This window comes from Monopterus albus, unplaced genomic scaffold, assembly GCF_001952655.1.
Source record: "Monopterus albus unplaced genomic scaffold, M_albus_1.0 scaffold103.1, whole genome shotgun sequence".
Lineage (NCBI taxonomy): Eukaryota > Metazoa > Chordata > Actinopteri > Synbranchiformes > Synbranchidae > Monopterus > Monopterus albus.
In genome coordinates, this window is record NW_018127983.1 from 220,021 (window position 1) to 237,354 (window position 17,334).

Here is a 17,334-nt window from a genome sequence, read left to right on the forward strand (position 1 = left end):
GGGTGATGATGATGATATTTCCCCCCCCGATATCAGTCCTGGCTCCCCCTTGCTGGAACATTTGTGTTGTACCTCGTCAATCTCTAGTTGTGATAGCAGGTGCTTCTTGCGAATGTTAGAGCACTGGGCTACTAGTTGTTTTGATGTTAGTCTAGATGTTGGGTTTCAAAGTATCCATATACTCCGTCTGTAAACCGTGTCCATAGGTCCCACATCCTCCATATGTAACCCCTCTCACTGGGGTTACTTGTATAGTAGTATTCCAATAGGTCCCTGTTCTCCTCTCTTGTCCATGAATGTCTTGTTCCAGTAGCCCACTTCTCATCAGGTTGCCCTGGTTCCTCAACACCTGACGTGGGCCTTGTTGACCCGGGCGATGTGCCGGTGTGACTCTTATTTTTACAACTCTCATTACCGATGAGGTAGGCAGCTAGCATTAAGGACCTTGCCTAAGGACTCAGGTGGGATATTGACCATGCCCTGACTGGGGTTCGAACCCCCGACCTTCTGTGCCAAAGTCAGTGTGGTGGCGACACTGAATGGTAATGACAGGCGATATGCGCATATGCAGAGCACTGAGACGTTACAAAAAATTACATGAACACTGATCATGTTGCTCTGACAGCGGTCACATAGTCAGAGATTGTGTATGTGTTGGATCCATGACTACATTTGGAAGTGGCCCAGATCTGATTTGGTTTGTTCACACTTCCTGTGAAAAAAATCAGATCTGAGTCACTTGGAGGGACAAAAATTGGATTTGAGTGACTTCAGCAGGTGAATGTAACCTTAAGTCCAAGTAAGCTAGAAGATTTCTGCTCCTTGGGGTCTGTACAAGAAAAATGCAATTGGGCTATAGGTATGTAAAAAATGGGGGTTAAAATGCTTATTAGAAAGAGGTTGAATCTGTATCATCTGGGAACAATGTCAGAAAACATGACTGTCCATTCATATAATCAAAATAAGAAAAACAGGTAAAACCCCCATTATTGCAACTTGGCAACATTTATGCAGGGTTTCAAGATGGCTACCAACATAGCTAGCATTGTAGTCACACCTAAAGTAACTCAAATAATGTGTCTGATTTGTTAAGTGTTTATTTACAGGTGAATGCAGATACTAACAAATGGCATATCACTCCTTTATAATTAGCTAATTCGACTGAGATAAAATTATACTTTATTTAGCTATTTTAGAAATGCAACGAAGAGGCTAGTGGTTTTTTCCACTTGAGGAATGGGAATTGCTGTTCAAACAAAATCATGTGAATGCAGCATCCGTTTAGTTACTACTATTTATCACACCTTTGTATGACAAGTCACAAAGGCAGCCAGGAAGACAGGGTCTAATGTAAGGTACTGAGCCTGACCCTGTACTATCTGCTGCACTGCTCGGGGCCCTACCTGTGACTGCACGTTGGCTCCCACCTGAGCCGCCTGGTACGAGTCCCCATTGAGAGACTGCACGCCCATGAACAAGTCCCCGGAGTTTGACATGTTAAAAGAACCAGCAGAACCTGAAAGGAGAGAGGGAGCAGTCGAATCACAGAGAAACAGAGAGCAAGCAGGGTAAGCAAGTCAGGCCACCCAGGTCGCAGCCTGGAGGAGCGCCATGCATAGGTTAGCTACAGCCAAACAGGCTCTGTTAGATCAGAAGAACGGAGCCAAGAGGAAACTAACAGACACATGATGACAGAAAAGCTGCAGCTGTAAGAGGAGTCAAGTTTAGGTTTCTGCTAGCAAAACATCCAAAAAGGCAAGTGATTTTATATTATTATTAGTGTATACTGAAAGAGCAGTCCAACATAGTAAAATAGCACCGTTTACTGTCTTATCCAAAGTCAAATACATTATTGTTTCAGAGTCAAGCACAGAAGTCCTGTAGGCTCAGGATGTGTTTGGTCTAGCTTATGCTGGATGTAGTGGTAAACCACTAGCTTAGCCTATTTCAAATGTGAAAGAAAACAAAAAACAAAAACACATATTAAAAGAACTGGACACTGCACCTCTGCTCAGCCTTACAGCAAATTTTTCCCTATGGCCCTATTGCACCCGAAAATCACCTTGTGGCCCTTAAAGCATTTCCCTGTGGACCACCATTAGGAAAGAGACCTCTGTAAATCTACTGACAGGACACTTCTAACTTCCTACAAAATCAATTTCTATTATGATTTCTTTGTCCTGCAGATTTTGTATTTTTCAGAGCTTTAGAAAAGTGACATTTACTTTTCTGATGTCAACAAATTATCTATGGGCCAACCAGCAACATGCAGGAAGGGTCAGCGGGTGAGACCCTAATGCACATGTGCAGCGCAAAACAAAGCAAACAGAAGCTAGAGGACTTTTCTGGCTCACATGCTAGGTGAGCAATTTTCATTCAAGACACTGGGCGCCATCTTTAAGTCTGGCATCCAGGTCCTAAAATGCATCCATGGAAACACTTTTTACCAAAACAAACAATTCTGAGGGTGGGGATTAGATTAATTTAGTGGCTACTTGATTAAACAGGAATCAACAAAGACAGCTCTAGAGTGGCCTATGGGTACATCTATTAATCTATACAATCTCCTTCCCCCTACAGTATGTGTGCTAATCTAGGCTGAACATCCACAGTTTCATTTGACTCAAAATAAGATGGCAAATACAAACATTGATCAAAATATTGGACTGCAACTTAAAAAAACAAATCTGGCATTATTCTATATTTTTTATTACTTAATTTATTATTTTTATATGTGTTTAGCCAAAGCTATCCATGTTTGTTTGTCTCTCAATTCTCCCCTTCGTGTCTCTGACACTCAGCACAAGGCCATTGTTCTTGATATTGACATAAAATCTTTAAAAACAGGTTACAAATGTCAAGTCTATTTCTTAAACAAGGCTAAGTAATTTCCTAAAACTAAAGGAACATATATGGTGTGGCTCATTGCTGTATAGACAAAAATGGAGGCATAAGATATATCCAAATATAAACTTTGGCCTTGCATAGAATACCTGCTAGTGGAAGTAATTCCGTGTTGGTTTTGTCTTTTTATGTGATTTGCTGAAAATAAAAAAAATATAAAATATCACCAGATTTGTCATCTGAATGTCAGTGCAGCAGAACATTATGAACAGAGTTACATAGTCATAAATGAAGATTATCCATTACTTGAGACAAAGACAGAAGGACAGTAAGGACATGGAGACTTGCCATGGGGCTCAGGTCAGCTGGGAAACGTATAACCTGTTCACTATACTACTGATGGATTGCTAGGTGCTAGGTGTGTTCCTTGTACAAGAACTGTGTTTTTCTTACTATTTCTTTCATTCCTCACAAATCACCAGCACCGGCATTGCAATAGCCTCAGACTGATAGATAGAAGCTGCTTAGTTGTAGTATTGTACAGATAGGAGGTGTATGTCTAATAGCTGAGCAGAGCCAGGGACTTCCTGCCTCACCTGCAGAGTTTGGAGTTGAGGGTGAATTTGCTTGGCTTCCATGTGAGGATGCATTAGCCGCATTCACGGCAGTTCTTGCAGCATACATGTTGGCTTCTTCTTGGAACTTACCAATGTTTTTCTTGTATCTGATTCTTTTATTCCCAAACCAGTTGGAAACCTGAGCAGACAAACAAGAGAAGGTAGTTTAATTCTCATGAAACAGAGTTCAGTAGTGTTTAGCTTGCACGGCCGTAATGTCACGCCTAACATTGCAGAGAACCTCTGTCAGAGGTGGGGGCTACACTGACTGGTGTTGTGAATCCGCATTAGTGCCAAAATGGAATGATTGCCAATAACAGTCTCATTATGTCACCATGACTGCAGCTATCATCAGAACTCACATGAGCACCAATCAGTCAACATCCGCTAACACCCATTACGGCTAATGGACTCCCAGATGAAGCCAGGGGGGTAATCCCAGCGCTAATGATAAACAGCATTAAAATGAAAACCAAATCAATCCTGCAAAGTTTCCAATACACAGAGTAGGTAAACATTCTCCTTTATTATAGCCAAGAAACAGAAACTCTACAAATCATTCAGCCGCTGAGCAGCTTCCACAATCTGGCCCAGAAGCATCCTCAAATCATTTGGTTTAAATTAATGAAACCAATTGAGAAAACAATCCATTCCCAAATGATGGATTCAAAACACAAACTGCTGTTTACTTTGCTGTTGTCATTGCATTCCTTATTATAATAACATAATTCTCACAGGACTAAACCAACTTGAGTGTTGGAATACAAAGATGAAAAAACTAGGTACCTAAATACTTTTGCTCATCAGCAGCACTGGCACAAACATCTCAATGCCTTTAGACGTTCACAAGTTGCTGTAAGGTTCATAGTAAATCACTGCATATGCCTCAAATGAGCGAAGTGCTAATTTGCAGGAGTGGACAGCTTCGCTGCATCCATATTGACCTGAAATTATTCACAATTTTTCACAGTTAATAAACTATTGATGTTTTTCTTTATTCGTCAATTAATATTTTGTTAATAACGTCCAAAAATAAAGTGCCAATCACACATTATCGGTTCAGTTTTATTGAATATTTTTGCTCAGTAACAAAAAAATTATGATATGAAAGAAAAGGAAACGATATGTTTTAAAAATATCAGTGTTTAAAAGGACTGATCACATTTAAAGCCAGTTTCCACATTTGTGTCACAATACATAGATCTGCTTTCACCTACCTTCAAGTTTGTATATTCTGTGTAGTGCTAGGAAAATGTGATTACCGGTAGGTCTTTGATAAGAATTATGAGAGCTGTGGTGTTTACTTCAATAGAAACAGTGTCACTGATCAAAATTAGCTTTGTCTGCTTTGATTTACAAGACTAGAAACTGATGATGGTATATTTATACACTGAGTCCTTTGGTGCCTCAGTGAAAGGTGCTACTAAAGGATGTCTGTGCTTGTAGCATCCAGAAAATCTCTCAGACAGCTTGCGGATACGCTCGCTGCAGCTTCAGATTGACTATGGTGTTGTGTTGTATTTTCCTACAGGTGCTGGGGGGGTGGGTTGCTACTGGTCTTTGGTCTACCTGGGCCACTGTGATGGCACACTTTTTTGCCAGCTCTTCTTTAGCCTCCTCGCTGGGGTAGGGGTTACTAAGGTGTGAGTAGAAATACTCATTCAGGATCTCTGTTGCCTGTTTGTTGAAGTTTCGTCTTTTCCGTCTGCCAAAAGAGAATCAAGATTTAAAAGTGGAATAAAACAGAACAGTGTTTGTTGAGGTACTTTTGCACTGGTGTCACATGCAGTCACACCCTCAGTCTTTAACTTTTCGGTTGCTCTCCCATACAACTATAAAGTTTGAGTAATTTGGAAACATCACTTTCTTCCATGCTATAAAACTCTGATAGTTTTTGTTAAAGAAGTGGTTTGGAAAATGCTAATCTTCAATTTAAGCCAAATATCTAAACTGGATATTTTACAAACTCTAGCCTAACATCTATGATGTTCTCTTACTAGTACACCAGTCTTCAAATGGCGCGGTCTCTCTAGGTCTCCCTGGTCTTGCTTTGCTTGGCAGTGCTTCCTCTGTGAAAACCTCTGCTACACTAGAAACTTTCAATGTAGCTGCAGTTTTGCTTTGGGACACTTTGTCAGGACTCAAGAGAACAATCAGGCCCAGACCTGCTGCATTTCAGTTCACTTTATGAGCAGCTGAAACACATCAGCAGCAGCAGCAGCACAATAACAGATACTATTATAACCCCAAATCAGAAAAAGCTGGGACAGTATGTAAAATCTAAATTAAAACTGAAACTAGTGATGTGTAAATCATCTGTGTCCTGCATCACATTGAAAACAACACAGCAGCACATTATTTGATGTGACACCTCATCAGTTTTAATCTTTGCTCAAAATAAACACTCACTTCAATTCTGATGCTGCAACACATTCCAACAAAGTTTTTTACCACGGTGTGATGTTGTCGTTCCTTTTCACAACACTTAAAAGACATTTAGGGACTGAGGACACTGTTAGGTATTTTTAGTCAGATAGATATTGGATAGATACTTTATGTATTAGAAATGTTTAGTGGAGATAGGATGTCTAGTTAGACTGTTAAATGCTTAGGCATGCTTATGAGTTTCTACAGGGTACATCTGGTCAAGGATAACTAGAGAGAAAAGTTGATGACTGTCAGCAGACAGGATGTTTAATATTATTATTATTATGACGTGTATAACTGTAGCCTTAGCCATAATATGTTCTTATGTTTAAGTCACGACATGTTACTAGAGGTCGTGAGAATGTTTTTAGCTACACACCACTTAATCAACAGACACACACACATGCACATTGATTTACTTCATGTTTTGACTACTGCTATGACCAGCTGCAAAGCTGGTAACAGAGACGTCTCGGTTGACGTTTCTGTGTAGTATGGGGCTAGCCCAACCGAGGGGATATAATGTATAGGCCTGGTGGGTTCAGGGTCTTTCATCTTACATCTGCCTGCGAGCAGTTTGGAGGTGCAAGATACCTGAGCGTGTAATGTTAATTTTACCTGTGATCCTTTGAATAAATCAGCACTGTTTTGAAGTTACTTGGACTGTCTCGTCTCTCAGAGTTAGCAATGGTAAGACGAACTATATCCTGCAACACCAAGTAATTAAATGTGTCAGGTGTCATTTTGTCCCATTTCTCCTGCAAACAAGTCTAAAGGAAATGCTGGTGTATTGTTTTCAGTGTAATACAGGACACATGTGATTTACAAATCACTATTTTTAGTTTTAATTGTGATTTTACATGCCGTCCCAATGTCTTCTAAATTAGTTGTTGACAAATCATAAAAAATGGCAGTGTTTATGTTAATAAAACAAAAACATTTAATAGCACTGTGTGGCAACCAGATATTCAAATACATGGAAATTATTAATTGAGTTTTTAAATTTAATTTATTTATTGATAAATGGTAAAGACAGCTACTGGTATGGCTGGTATTAACCTTTAGTCTGATTTGTGATCGTGTATCCTTATTTTCTGATCAGATAATTTCTTACTTAATATATATTACAGTATTATCATGTTCTAAAGTTGTGATCATGCTTGCAACTTACTTGTAAATGACTGTGTTATTGTGAATTTCAAACAATAAAGTACATATTTACACATCTGGCAGACATAAAACAACATTAGTATGCATGTGAAATCACGTTTCTAGCCACCCGATGGAAGTACAACACATCAGATCCTGAGGGAATTAGTGTACATGGCTGTTTAGTTGCCAAATGCTCCACTATGTTCACTAGATAGTTGCTAACTTAGTCTGTCTGCTGTTTAATGTAGTGCTCAGTGGGTTTATCAGAATTTTATTCAACAGCTGCCTGATGAGAGTAGTAAGACTAAAAACAGTAAAGTAGTGAGCCATTAAAAACCAAACAAAACAAAAATTTTAAAAAAGCCTGAAGACGCATTGGTGTCTGTACTGAAGCTCATTAAAAATGAGGATTACTTTTTGGTGTTTTTGCCTTTAGTTGGCTGTAAATTGCAACGAGGCAGAGAGAAACAGAGAGCGGGTGTGATATAGAACAAAGGTCCTTGGCAGGAATTGAACTGTGATGTAGAAGAAATTTGACTTAATGTCAGTCATCACAAACACAAAAACAAACTTGAACTAATAACACACGTTTTTTTTAAGGTTTGCATATGAGAATTAACCCTTCAAAAGCCCTCAGTACAACACCTTAAAGTCTTGGCCCCGATACACTCTGGTCTTGGTCTAGATGGTCGTGACTACAACTACCTTAATGCAAAAAGATATCATGTGCTGATGACCCCTGGTCTCCAGCACCTATCAGGTCATGTCTGCACATACTACATCTAAAGAAGGTTTTTAATAAACTGCACAGGAAGCTTGTAAAAATCTCTTTTCATGGATCCACCAATGAGGAGATTTGTGCTAAAATCTCACTCCATGCTTGAGAATATGCAAATTTGCACAGCATGGGCTCCAGCAGCCACTAGATTAATCAGCAGAGCTGAGCATGGCAGCCAGTGAAAACCTCCCCCTTCCCCTCACTGCTGCACCACCACAGTCATTTGCAAGAGAATAGATAGGGAGCTTTGTAAAGAGATGCATGCCTCATTTAAATGTTATGCTTCCAACTCAGACTTTGAGTGAGATTTATCCTCGGAGAAATGTCTGCAAATCCAAAGCATGCATCAAAAGAAACAAGCGATTACATTTAAAAAAGGAAACAGTTAGCATTATGGAACATACAGGCAATTCTTATTGGCCAGAGTTGCTGGTTATGTTGGTTCAAATGACATCCACTGGTGTAAACCAGCATTGTGTGCGTGGTAAGAAACAAAACAGTATGGAGGGCCTCCTGCATCAGCCATTCATATGGATATGTTAGGTATTTTTAGTCAGATAGAAATTGGATAGATACTTTATGTATTAGAAATGTTTAGTGGACATAGGATGTCTAGTTAGACTGTTAAATGCTTAGTCATGCTTATGAGTTTCTACAGGGTACATCTGGTCAAGGATAACTAGAGAGAAGAGTTGATGACTGTCAGCAGACAGGGTGTTTAATATTATTATTATGACGTGTATAACTGTAGCTTTAGCCATAATATGTTCTTATGTTTAATATCACGACATGTTACTAGAGGTCGTGAGAATGTTTTTAGCTACACACCACTTAATCAACAGACACACACACATTGATTTGCTTCATGTTTTGACTACTGCTATGACCAGCTGCAAAGCTGGCAACAGAGACGTCTCGGTTGACGTTTCTGTGTAGTATGGGGCTAGCCCAACTGAAGGGATATAATGTATAGGCCTGGTGGGTTCAGGGGCTTTCATCTTACATCTGCCTGTGAGCAGGTTGGAGGTGCAAGATACCTGAGCGTGTAATGTTAATTTTTCCTGTGATCCTTTGAATAAATCAGCACTGTTTTGTAGTTACTTGGACTGTCTCGTCTCTCAGAGGTAGCAATGGTAACAAGAACCAAAGACCAACAGATATCAGGCTGAGAGGGAAGCGCATTTGCCATGTTGTTAAATTGGGAGGTTATGTGCAACATGGAGCGTGGTACAGTGTGTGTGGTCTGAACAAGCACACGTATACAAGGACACGCACCTGGCGTCAAGGAAGCGGGAGCGCAGGATCATGACGGCCTCACAGGTGCTCTGTTTGAGCTGCATCTGGATGGAGCTGAACTTGCGGTGGATGATGCTCACCATGCGCTCGATCTCTTTGGGAGAAATTGGCCGTGTGCGTGACTGCTCCCGCAACAGGTTCATCACGTGAGTGGTGAACTCGTTACACGCCTGTGAGTGACACACAAGCACAAGAATGAATCTACAAATGCACCAAAACTCTTTCACTGAATTCAGTAAACCTGTGAATCAGACCTTCATTTGTCCATGTGGCCATATCAAAAGCACCATTACAGAAACAAATCTGTTCACACACAGGGAAAATGCAGTATTTCAAATTCACAGGTGAAGGAAGTATAAAAAAACCCCACCCCTTTGCTTGTTTTAGTTCTGGGGCAAGCTTTTTCACAGAGCCAGGGGACTATAACTGCTGAAATATTTCATATTTAACAGAAGTGGTGATGGCAGTGTGTTGAGAGGAACCAATGACAGCTGATCCCTTCTCAGACACACACTTTCCCAGCATAGCCACCCTGAGAGACGAACATGCCACAACGTCTCATTCATCCCCCTGTGTGACACCAGGCGTGAATCTGCTGCGATATTACACTCCGACTCGGTGTCTCTTACTGTCTCCTCTTCTGTATTTATTCTCCTCCTGTCGATCTCTCTCTGGATTTAGCCGTGTCAGGCTCTGTCTGTGTCTGTCTGTCTGTGTGTTCGTCTGTCTTCCTCACATTCATCTGTAAGGGATGCTATTGTCGCGAATGCATCGGTATCAAGGCAGTCAGAGGAAGTCAGCCCCCCTCCACCAGACTTTCAAGAGTATACTTGCAACACACACAGAGACACACAACATACTGCACATGATGGACAATTTTAAGTGAATTCTTATTGACAGTGATTTATATTGAGGAAACATTGGGAATCTACAGGGGTTGCCACCTGCTTTAAGGCTCATCCTGCTTCTGTGGAGAATAAAAGCCTGGATAAAAAGTTTCAGGAGAGCAGATGAGAAGTGGGTCAGCAATGATACCAACAGTCTGTGAATTGTTTATTAGTCCTCTCTTTTGTCTTGTTTGTGTTGTGTCTAGAGCAGTGTCACGTTTTACCAAAAAGCCAAAAATTAGTGAGACATGAGCATCACAAGTCCCAAAAGGCCCAGAAGTCACGTTCAGTCTGCTCAACCAGTCCAAAACCTGAAAATATTCTGTTTGCTAACAAAGACAGCAGTGGATACTCGTAAGCAACCGGGAACGCCCGGTATTTCCACTGAAAAACCAACGTAAACCATTAAGAAACCAATATTGTTACTTTTTTTTTTTCTAATGATCAACTAATTAAACCTACTGTACAAGATGACCATTAAAACAAGAAACGTGAAGTGATGTTGTCAAATTCACTGATTTGTTAAAGGGTAAATCCACAGATTTCACATATCAAAAGTATTTCTATTTATTATGTTTATATTTTTTGTTTTGCTTCATCACACTCATACTGTTTATCAATTATATTATCGGTGGACAGCGCCCATCGGTTGGCATTGTATTCGGTGAAGCTGCAGTCAATGACAGATTTCTGTAGTAGCTGTACTGTTAATACTGTAGTCAGGGAAGTACCACTGAACCTATGTCAGTACTGATGTAGTTCTGACTCAGAAAAAAACACTAGTCATGCTGACACAGTCAGTCACCCAATTAGTCGATTCACATGTAATGATTCATTAATAACTGAAAATCAAGACATTATGAATCAGTAATGTCACAAGTATTTGCTGTTTCCAGCCTCACGCATTTTTATAATGTTATACAGAGAATATCTTTGGGTTTTGGCCTGTTGTCAGAACAAACAATTTGATGATCAATGTGGATTCTGGGGAAACTGTGATAGGCATTTTTCATTATTTGTTGACACCTTATACGCAAAATCATCAATAGGTAATTCAATAGCTGCTGCTCTGCACCCTGGGTTTAGAAAGTACACTTTTAACAGGAAGTCTATGTGGTGGGGTTATCCGTCAGAATATCTCGGCCTGTTCTGGATTGGTTTCTTTTTTTTAATGTAGTCAGCTGCACAGAGTAACATCAGACAGACAAACACCAGAGCTTTCCAGCTTCTTCCACTACGTTTAAGTACTGGAACAAATTGAAGTCCTACACTACAGCTGTTTCAGGTCTGTGAAAATTACATTCATCTGAGGAATAGTGTAGTGCATATGGCTCATTGTGTTATTTTTTCAACACTTGTAGCCTTCTTTATAAAAGAACTGCATAAGTTACTACTACTACTGTGAGATCTGAGTCACAGACTGTGATTATGATTTCCACAGTCTGTTAGGATCAGTGCTTCAGATGGGTCAATAAAAATGAAATGCTTGGTCTTCATATATCCAGTAAGGGCTGCTGCTCTCACCTGTTCATACTTCTCCAGCTCCGTGTGGTAGATCTGTCTGATCTGGGACAACTTGGCTCTGTAGTCCGAGTGTTCTGCAGAGTTGTCGGCCCCGGCTCCTCCCGACGCCGCCGCTGCAGCTGCCGCCGCTGCTGAGCCGCCACCTTTCTCCGGCCCAGATACGCCCTCTGCCAGCAGCATGTTGTCCAGCCGCATGAGCTGGGGATCTGGGGGCTCCTCCTCCTGGGCGCCGCGGATACTCAGCACTACAATGACAGGAGAAGGTCAGAGGTCAGCCATCAGTCATAAAGGTCACACCTACAGTGGTGTGATGCTTCGTAACAAACCGTCAGCTGCAGCCCCCGACTGCATGGCCAACAGCGCTGAGCTGCACCCACATCTCTACCAGCTCAGGGCAAGTGAGTGAATGATGTAGTACTGTACGTTGTAGCAAAGAGAGAGACACACGTTTCTCCATAAACCCAAACTAACTGCATTTTGATGCTCTGCCTTCTCCACTTTAAGAGCCAGACAGTTGAGTGTCATCATCCACCCTCCAATATTCACTAGATGCCTGATTTATTTATAGCTGACCTGATCTGTCCGTTAATCATCTAGGTGAATAACAGAAGAACAATAACTTATTTGATCATCTGCTGTCGTTCTCTGATTTATATCTGTAAATTTGGACCGGTCAGACAAATCTGAAGACATCACCTTGGGCTTTAGGAAACTGTAAAGGATATTTTTGAATGTTTTCTGCCTTTTTATACACCAAGTGATTCATCACTTAATTCTACAATGAATCAGTGGAACAACTGATAATGTGGTAGCCCGTGACTGAGAGAGTGACCATGCTGAAGATATTTCTGTTTCATTTGTTAGGGACCCCGTTATCCCTCACCTGTCCACGCTTAGTGCTGCTGGGTTCACTCCCATAATTAAACTCTTTTCTGTCTCTTCTTTTCCATCATGCCCATTTCCTTCACTATATTTCATGCTGATATTGCTTCTATTATTTATTCTATTCTCTTAATTTTCAGCTGCAGGAGTTGTAACTGATGCTTTTTTTGTAAGTTTGACTGTTGTATATGTGATTGATGTGATCTGACAAGACAGTGTGTGCCATATTACTGATTTACATAAAATTCCAGCTGATATCTTTGCAAGGTTAAGAGATGCAGAGTACAATAAATGGCCATGCTGACACTGGGTAGCATCACCAAAGGTAACCTGGATGAATATCTCTGGCTTCCACTAGAGGGCTCACTTGCCATTCTTTAGGACAATAAAGTCCCACCTTCCATTTTCTGAGTTGAAAACACTCCCAGTCTTTGACTCTTCATCCTCCATCTGAGAACCATCCATTTCAATATAAAACCCATTCTCCTATGTGGAGTGTGGTGCTGCTAGGATCCAAATTGATCCCAGTGTGAACATCGAAAGTGCACTGACGGCAGCTGGCATTACTGTTACAGGGCCTCGGCTGCAGCGCTAACAGGAGCTGTGACTCTGTGACTTTACGCCCTGCATGTGTCGATAGCCATTTAAAACGTTACCACTTGTCATTTGTCTCATTGCCATGAAATGAAAAGGGACAAGCAGGGAGCACTTCATTAATTCAGAGACAATGGGAGTGCTTGGTGCATTAACCCCAGACTGATGTCCGGGTCTGTGGGCCTGGGCAGGGGGTCACTGGGATGAGAATGAGACCTGCTGTACTAGCAGAGGAAGAGGAGGGGCTCCCTCAGCCATCCCTCTACATAAAAGTGGACTGGAAATGCAAATATGGCAACTTTTGACAAGTGGAAGAGGTCAGGGGTTCAGACCACAGCCTCAGCAGGAGGTAGACTGAATGTGGGTGGACTGTTGGAGGAAGAGTAGGGTGGAGGCTGATAGGAGTGTACAAACATCTGTCTTACCAAGACTCCTTCATCACTCCTGTAACGTATGGGTGGACTTGGATGGGATAATCTCAGATGGCTTGACACCCATCTTACCTCATACTGCCACAACCACATCATGACTCAGTCAAACCTGCTCCACCAGAACCTATAAAGCCGCCTGTCCACGAACATCAGCAAAGCCCACGGAGGAGAATGAGCTGCACTTTCTGGAAGTAATTTTAAACAACTCAGAGTGGAGCATACTTAAAGCTGAAGAAAGTAAACTGTCAATTTTGACACACATGCACTATAAGAAGACTGAAAATGAGTTAGGAGTCTCCGAAGATAGAAAAAGTCTCTTTTCAAATGCTGACTTCTGAATTTGGCCTGTTGTTTTGGACAACTAACCTACTCTGCCTTCCTTAAATACAAGCAAAGGGGAAAAAAAATCACAAATAAGGAGTAAAAGCATAATTCAAAGAGCACACAAATGGGAGGGAGGAAGCTTTTCTCAGATGTTTCTACCAAAAAACTGAGGCCGGATTTCTTTCTGAACTCATAAAGCATCTAGACTGTCAAGTGGAAATGGAACATAAAAATTCCCCGTGTCCACAAAAACGATTCGGTTCACGGCTGCCAAGTTCCAGCTTAACATTCATGATGTGTTTATTTTAGGTGGCTTGAAGCACCTCCAACATCAGTCTTATGAGAGTGGCTCTTGCAGTGAAGGTCATTTCTTAGGGATCTCTTGGAAAGGAAGAAGAAACACTAGCAGGCTGGCTTTTTTAAGCAAAATGGAATAAGAAAGGTCATAGACAAATGCAAAGCAAATGGCTGCATTCAACAGAGCAGGGCATTCTATGTAGCAAGAAAAAAAGGTAAATGTGCCTTTCACTGACAATTAACACAACCTCCAACATAATCCCTAGGCCTTGCTTGTTGACATGTGTATACCCTCGCTAATCAGCTGCATATCACATCCTCTCCTCGCGCGCAGCCCAGATCCCAGCTTCGTTCTTGCTGCTGATCCAGCTGTCTTGGACAGCATCTGTCAGGAGGGACTGAGGAAGGAACAATACATTGGGCCATGTTGGCTGTGTACCGTCATCCCTCATTGACAGCACATTGTCATACTTACACAGGGTCGTCTGAGCTGGGAACAAGCTAAGTAGCTGCTCCCAATAATATCATCTTTTCCTGCTGCCTCTTATCATATAATGTGAGGGAACTTGCTCTGAGTGGGGTTAATGTGGATTCTGCGAGGAGGATGCTGGTTTTTAATTGAAATGACTAATCAGTGTGATCCACATAACAATGACAGACATGATGGGAACAATCTTCTTGACTCGTGATGGGTAGCTTCCCCACACAGAGCGACCGCAGACCTGCAGTGCTGGAAGTGATGGGAGCAAATGATGATTTATTTATTCCACTCTGAACCTAAAGCACATAATTAAAACCATGGCAGGATTATCTCAAACAAATAAAATTAATAAAGAAAAGAAAGGGATAATGTGCTTCCATAAAATTGGCTTTGCTGTGGGTCATAATTACACGACTCAGTGAGGGCCACTTTATTGGCTAATGGCAGGCTAATTGATTCATCCTAATGTTTTTCGAGCCTTGGGTCTGCTGGGCACTCCCTGTCCAATAGTGCTGGTGAACTTACTTAGCCACCCACAGACAAACACTGAAGGTTCTCCCAGGGATAAACAATTATCTGTGTATGTGTGTGTGCGTGATTCTGACCCCCCTCCCCCTTGGGTGAACACACATCTCTGTATGTCTCTAATGGATGCCATTTCCCTCTTGGAGGCGTTTCAAAGATGGCTTGTTGTCAGGCGATGCCTTAGCCCTCCCTCCTGTTGTTGACAAGCAATTCTCACAAGGAGGCGAGTACCAGGCTTTACTGCTTGGCTTTATTTTGTGCATCAATATGAATAAAGCACGTGAATTTCACACCGGCTTTGGTCGCTACTGAATTCACTAATAACATACAGAACGAATGAACGTGATGTAATGTTGGAAGGCAGCCTTTTACATGTGTATGCCATGGAAATGCATTTCTGTGAGGATGGATTGGGTCAGGATGGGCGTGCATGGTCACTGGTTTTACTGCTCTGTGAGACACACAGTGAGACAAAATGTCACTGACTGAGAAGACAAGAAAAGTAAAGTGGAATGGGAAAACATGACATTTATTTAACCCTGCAACATCTGGCCTTTTACAAATCAAATCGATATTTAATAAAAGCCCAGGGCAATTGGCTTTTGGAGAGGTGGATGCTTAGTTGTCTGGTCGTTTATCTGGGAATATTTATTTCATTTCCACACAGCTGAGGGAAAAAGCTTTTGCTCTTTGAGGATAAGCTCAGAATATCATGCTTGGAGATGATTTACGTCCCTATTTGGGGGAGAGCAGCTTGCCTAAACCCCCTTCTTCTCCCCCTTTGTTGCTTGTTTTCAGCAAGCACATGTGTAACATTCTCTGTTCCCCATATATTAGTCATTGAAGAAGATTGGCTCGTGGCCTCATGTGAAGATTGGTGTGGCTATTAGAATATTAATTGCACTACTAGCAACAGAGGTACATCATTTCAGAGTAGCTCTGAGTTCGGGGCTAGTCATCAGTGAACAGAGATCAGAGAAGAAACTCTGTCTTCTTTTGGAGGCGGAAGCAACCGTGGCAGCCTGGAGCTAGTTCCTGTGGAGGAATGTTATGAGTGTGGACGGACACAGGTGTGGCGTGCCCTGTCAAGTCATCTGGCCATACATGACAGAAGTTTGTAAATGTGAAGATTATTAATACTGAGCAAACACAAGCAAGATCAAGGTTAAAAAAAAAAAAAAAAAAAGCACCGTTGATTCAGTGACAATATTTGGGGTTGTATCAAAAGTTTGTCAGGGGATTAAGGACACTGCTTAAATGATCCAGGTTTTTCATGATATAACAACATCAGACTCAAGAGTTACAGCACACCATGCTCTGTGCTGCAGATCTGTTTCCCTATCAGGTTAACAGTGGGAGATGGCAGGCTGTCAAAAACTATTACCATATGTAATCCCCTTCTAGATTTCGAAGGCATGTCAACAGGGACTGTTGGCATGGCAGCCTGTCATGGCGATCAGGTGACTGAGGGAGAACCTGATGTTTAATTAATGATGTTGTGCCATTCTGTCACATTTATCGAGATGGACAGTCAAAAATAAAGGCCTGTGACAGAGACTGGGTACTTTGGTTCAAGCTGCTGGATGTCTTAGGAAGGGCTCCATTCTGAGCCCAGGTGGTGAAATGTGATCCATGTGTTAAGTCACTGCTAGTGGCGGAGGGATAGCTGGCCTAAAGTGACACACAATGTGGTCAGGTGACAGCATGTCCAAGCAGACCAGCACCCGCCTGGGTGACATTTGTAAGAGCACTTGGACTAGAAAGGTGAAGGGCGTGAGACTTTGAGGTGACAACTTGAAATGTTTTCATATCCGTTTTTGTTCCATTATTGAAAAGCATCACCCAACAGCAGCTTATTAAACTTCATGTCAAGGAGAGCTTTCCTGTGACAATCCTCTGGAGCACGGGAAGCAATACTTCCTGCATCTCTTCCAGCAGCAAAAGCAGTTTGTTCAGGGAAAAGAGAAGATGAGGAAGCTTGTTAGCATTAACAAAAACAACCACTATGACTATAAACAAAGAAATAAGTACCTATAGGCATCAGTGAGGCATGGTCACACCTTACATGAACTACAGAAGGTAATGTTACAGCACTGGTTAGCACGTGGGCACAGTGGGGCGTAGGTCAAACATTTTCAAACTTAATTAAAAAAAAATTCCATGCACTTGATCCAGTGAGATTCAATCTTAATCAAAAGAAAACAAGAGACAACATGTCTGGAAAGTCAATAATATTTTATATTCATCATATCAAAGATAATTAGACAACTGAAAG

The 17,334-nt window shown here is 41.5% G+C and overlaps 1 protein-coding gene across 3 annotated transcripts in view; it reads right to left on the minus strand.

Moving 5' to 3' along the window:
- Nucleotides 1-17,334, minus strand: part of pbx1b (pre-B-cell leukemia homeobox 1b) — a 64,092-nt gene that overhangs the window by 8,147 nt on the left and 38,611 nt on the right. The window contains exons 3-7 of one of the 3 annotated variants that reach the window (XM_020610007.1): nt 11,526-11,770; nt 9,094-9,284; nt 5,031-5,166; nt 3,552-3,600; nt 1,404-1,516 (exon numbers count right to left, since the gene is read on the minus strand). In XM_020610007.1, coding sequence (XP_020465663.1) covers nt 1,404-1,516; nt 3,552-3,600; nt 5,031-5,166; nt 9,094-9,284; nt 11,526-11,770 — 734 coding nt within the window. Of the gene's footprint in view, nt 1-1,403; nt 1,517-3,440; nt 3,601-5,030; nt 5,167-9,093; nt 9,285-11,525; nt 11,771-17,334 lie in introns of all 3 variants that reach the window. The other 2 variants (XM_020610006.1, XM_020610008.1) reach the window with 2 other exon arrangements.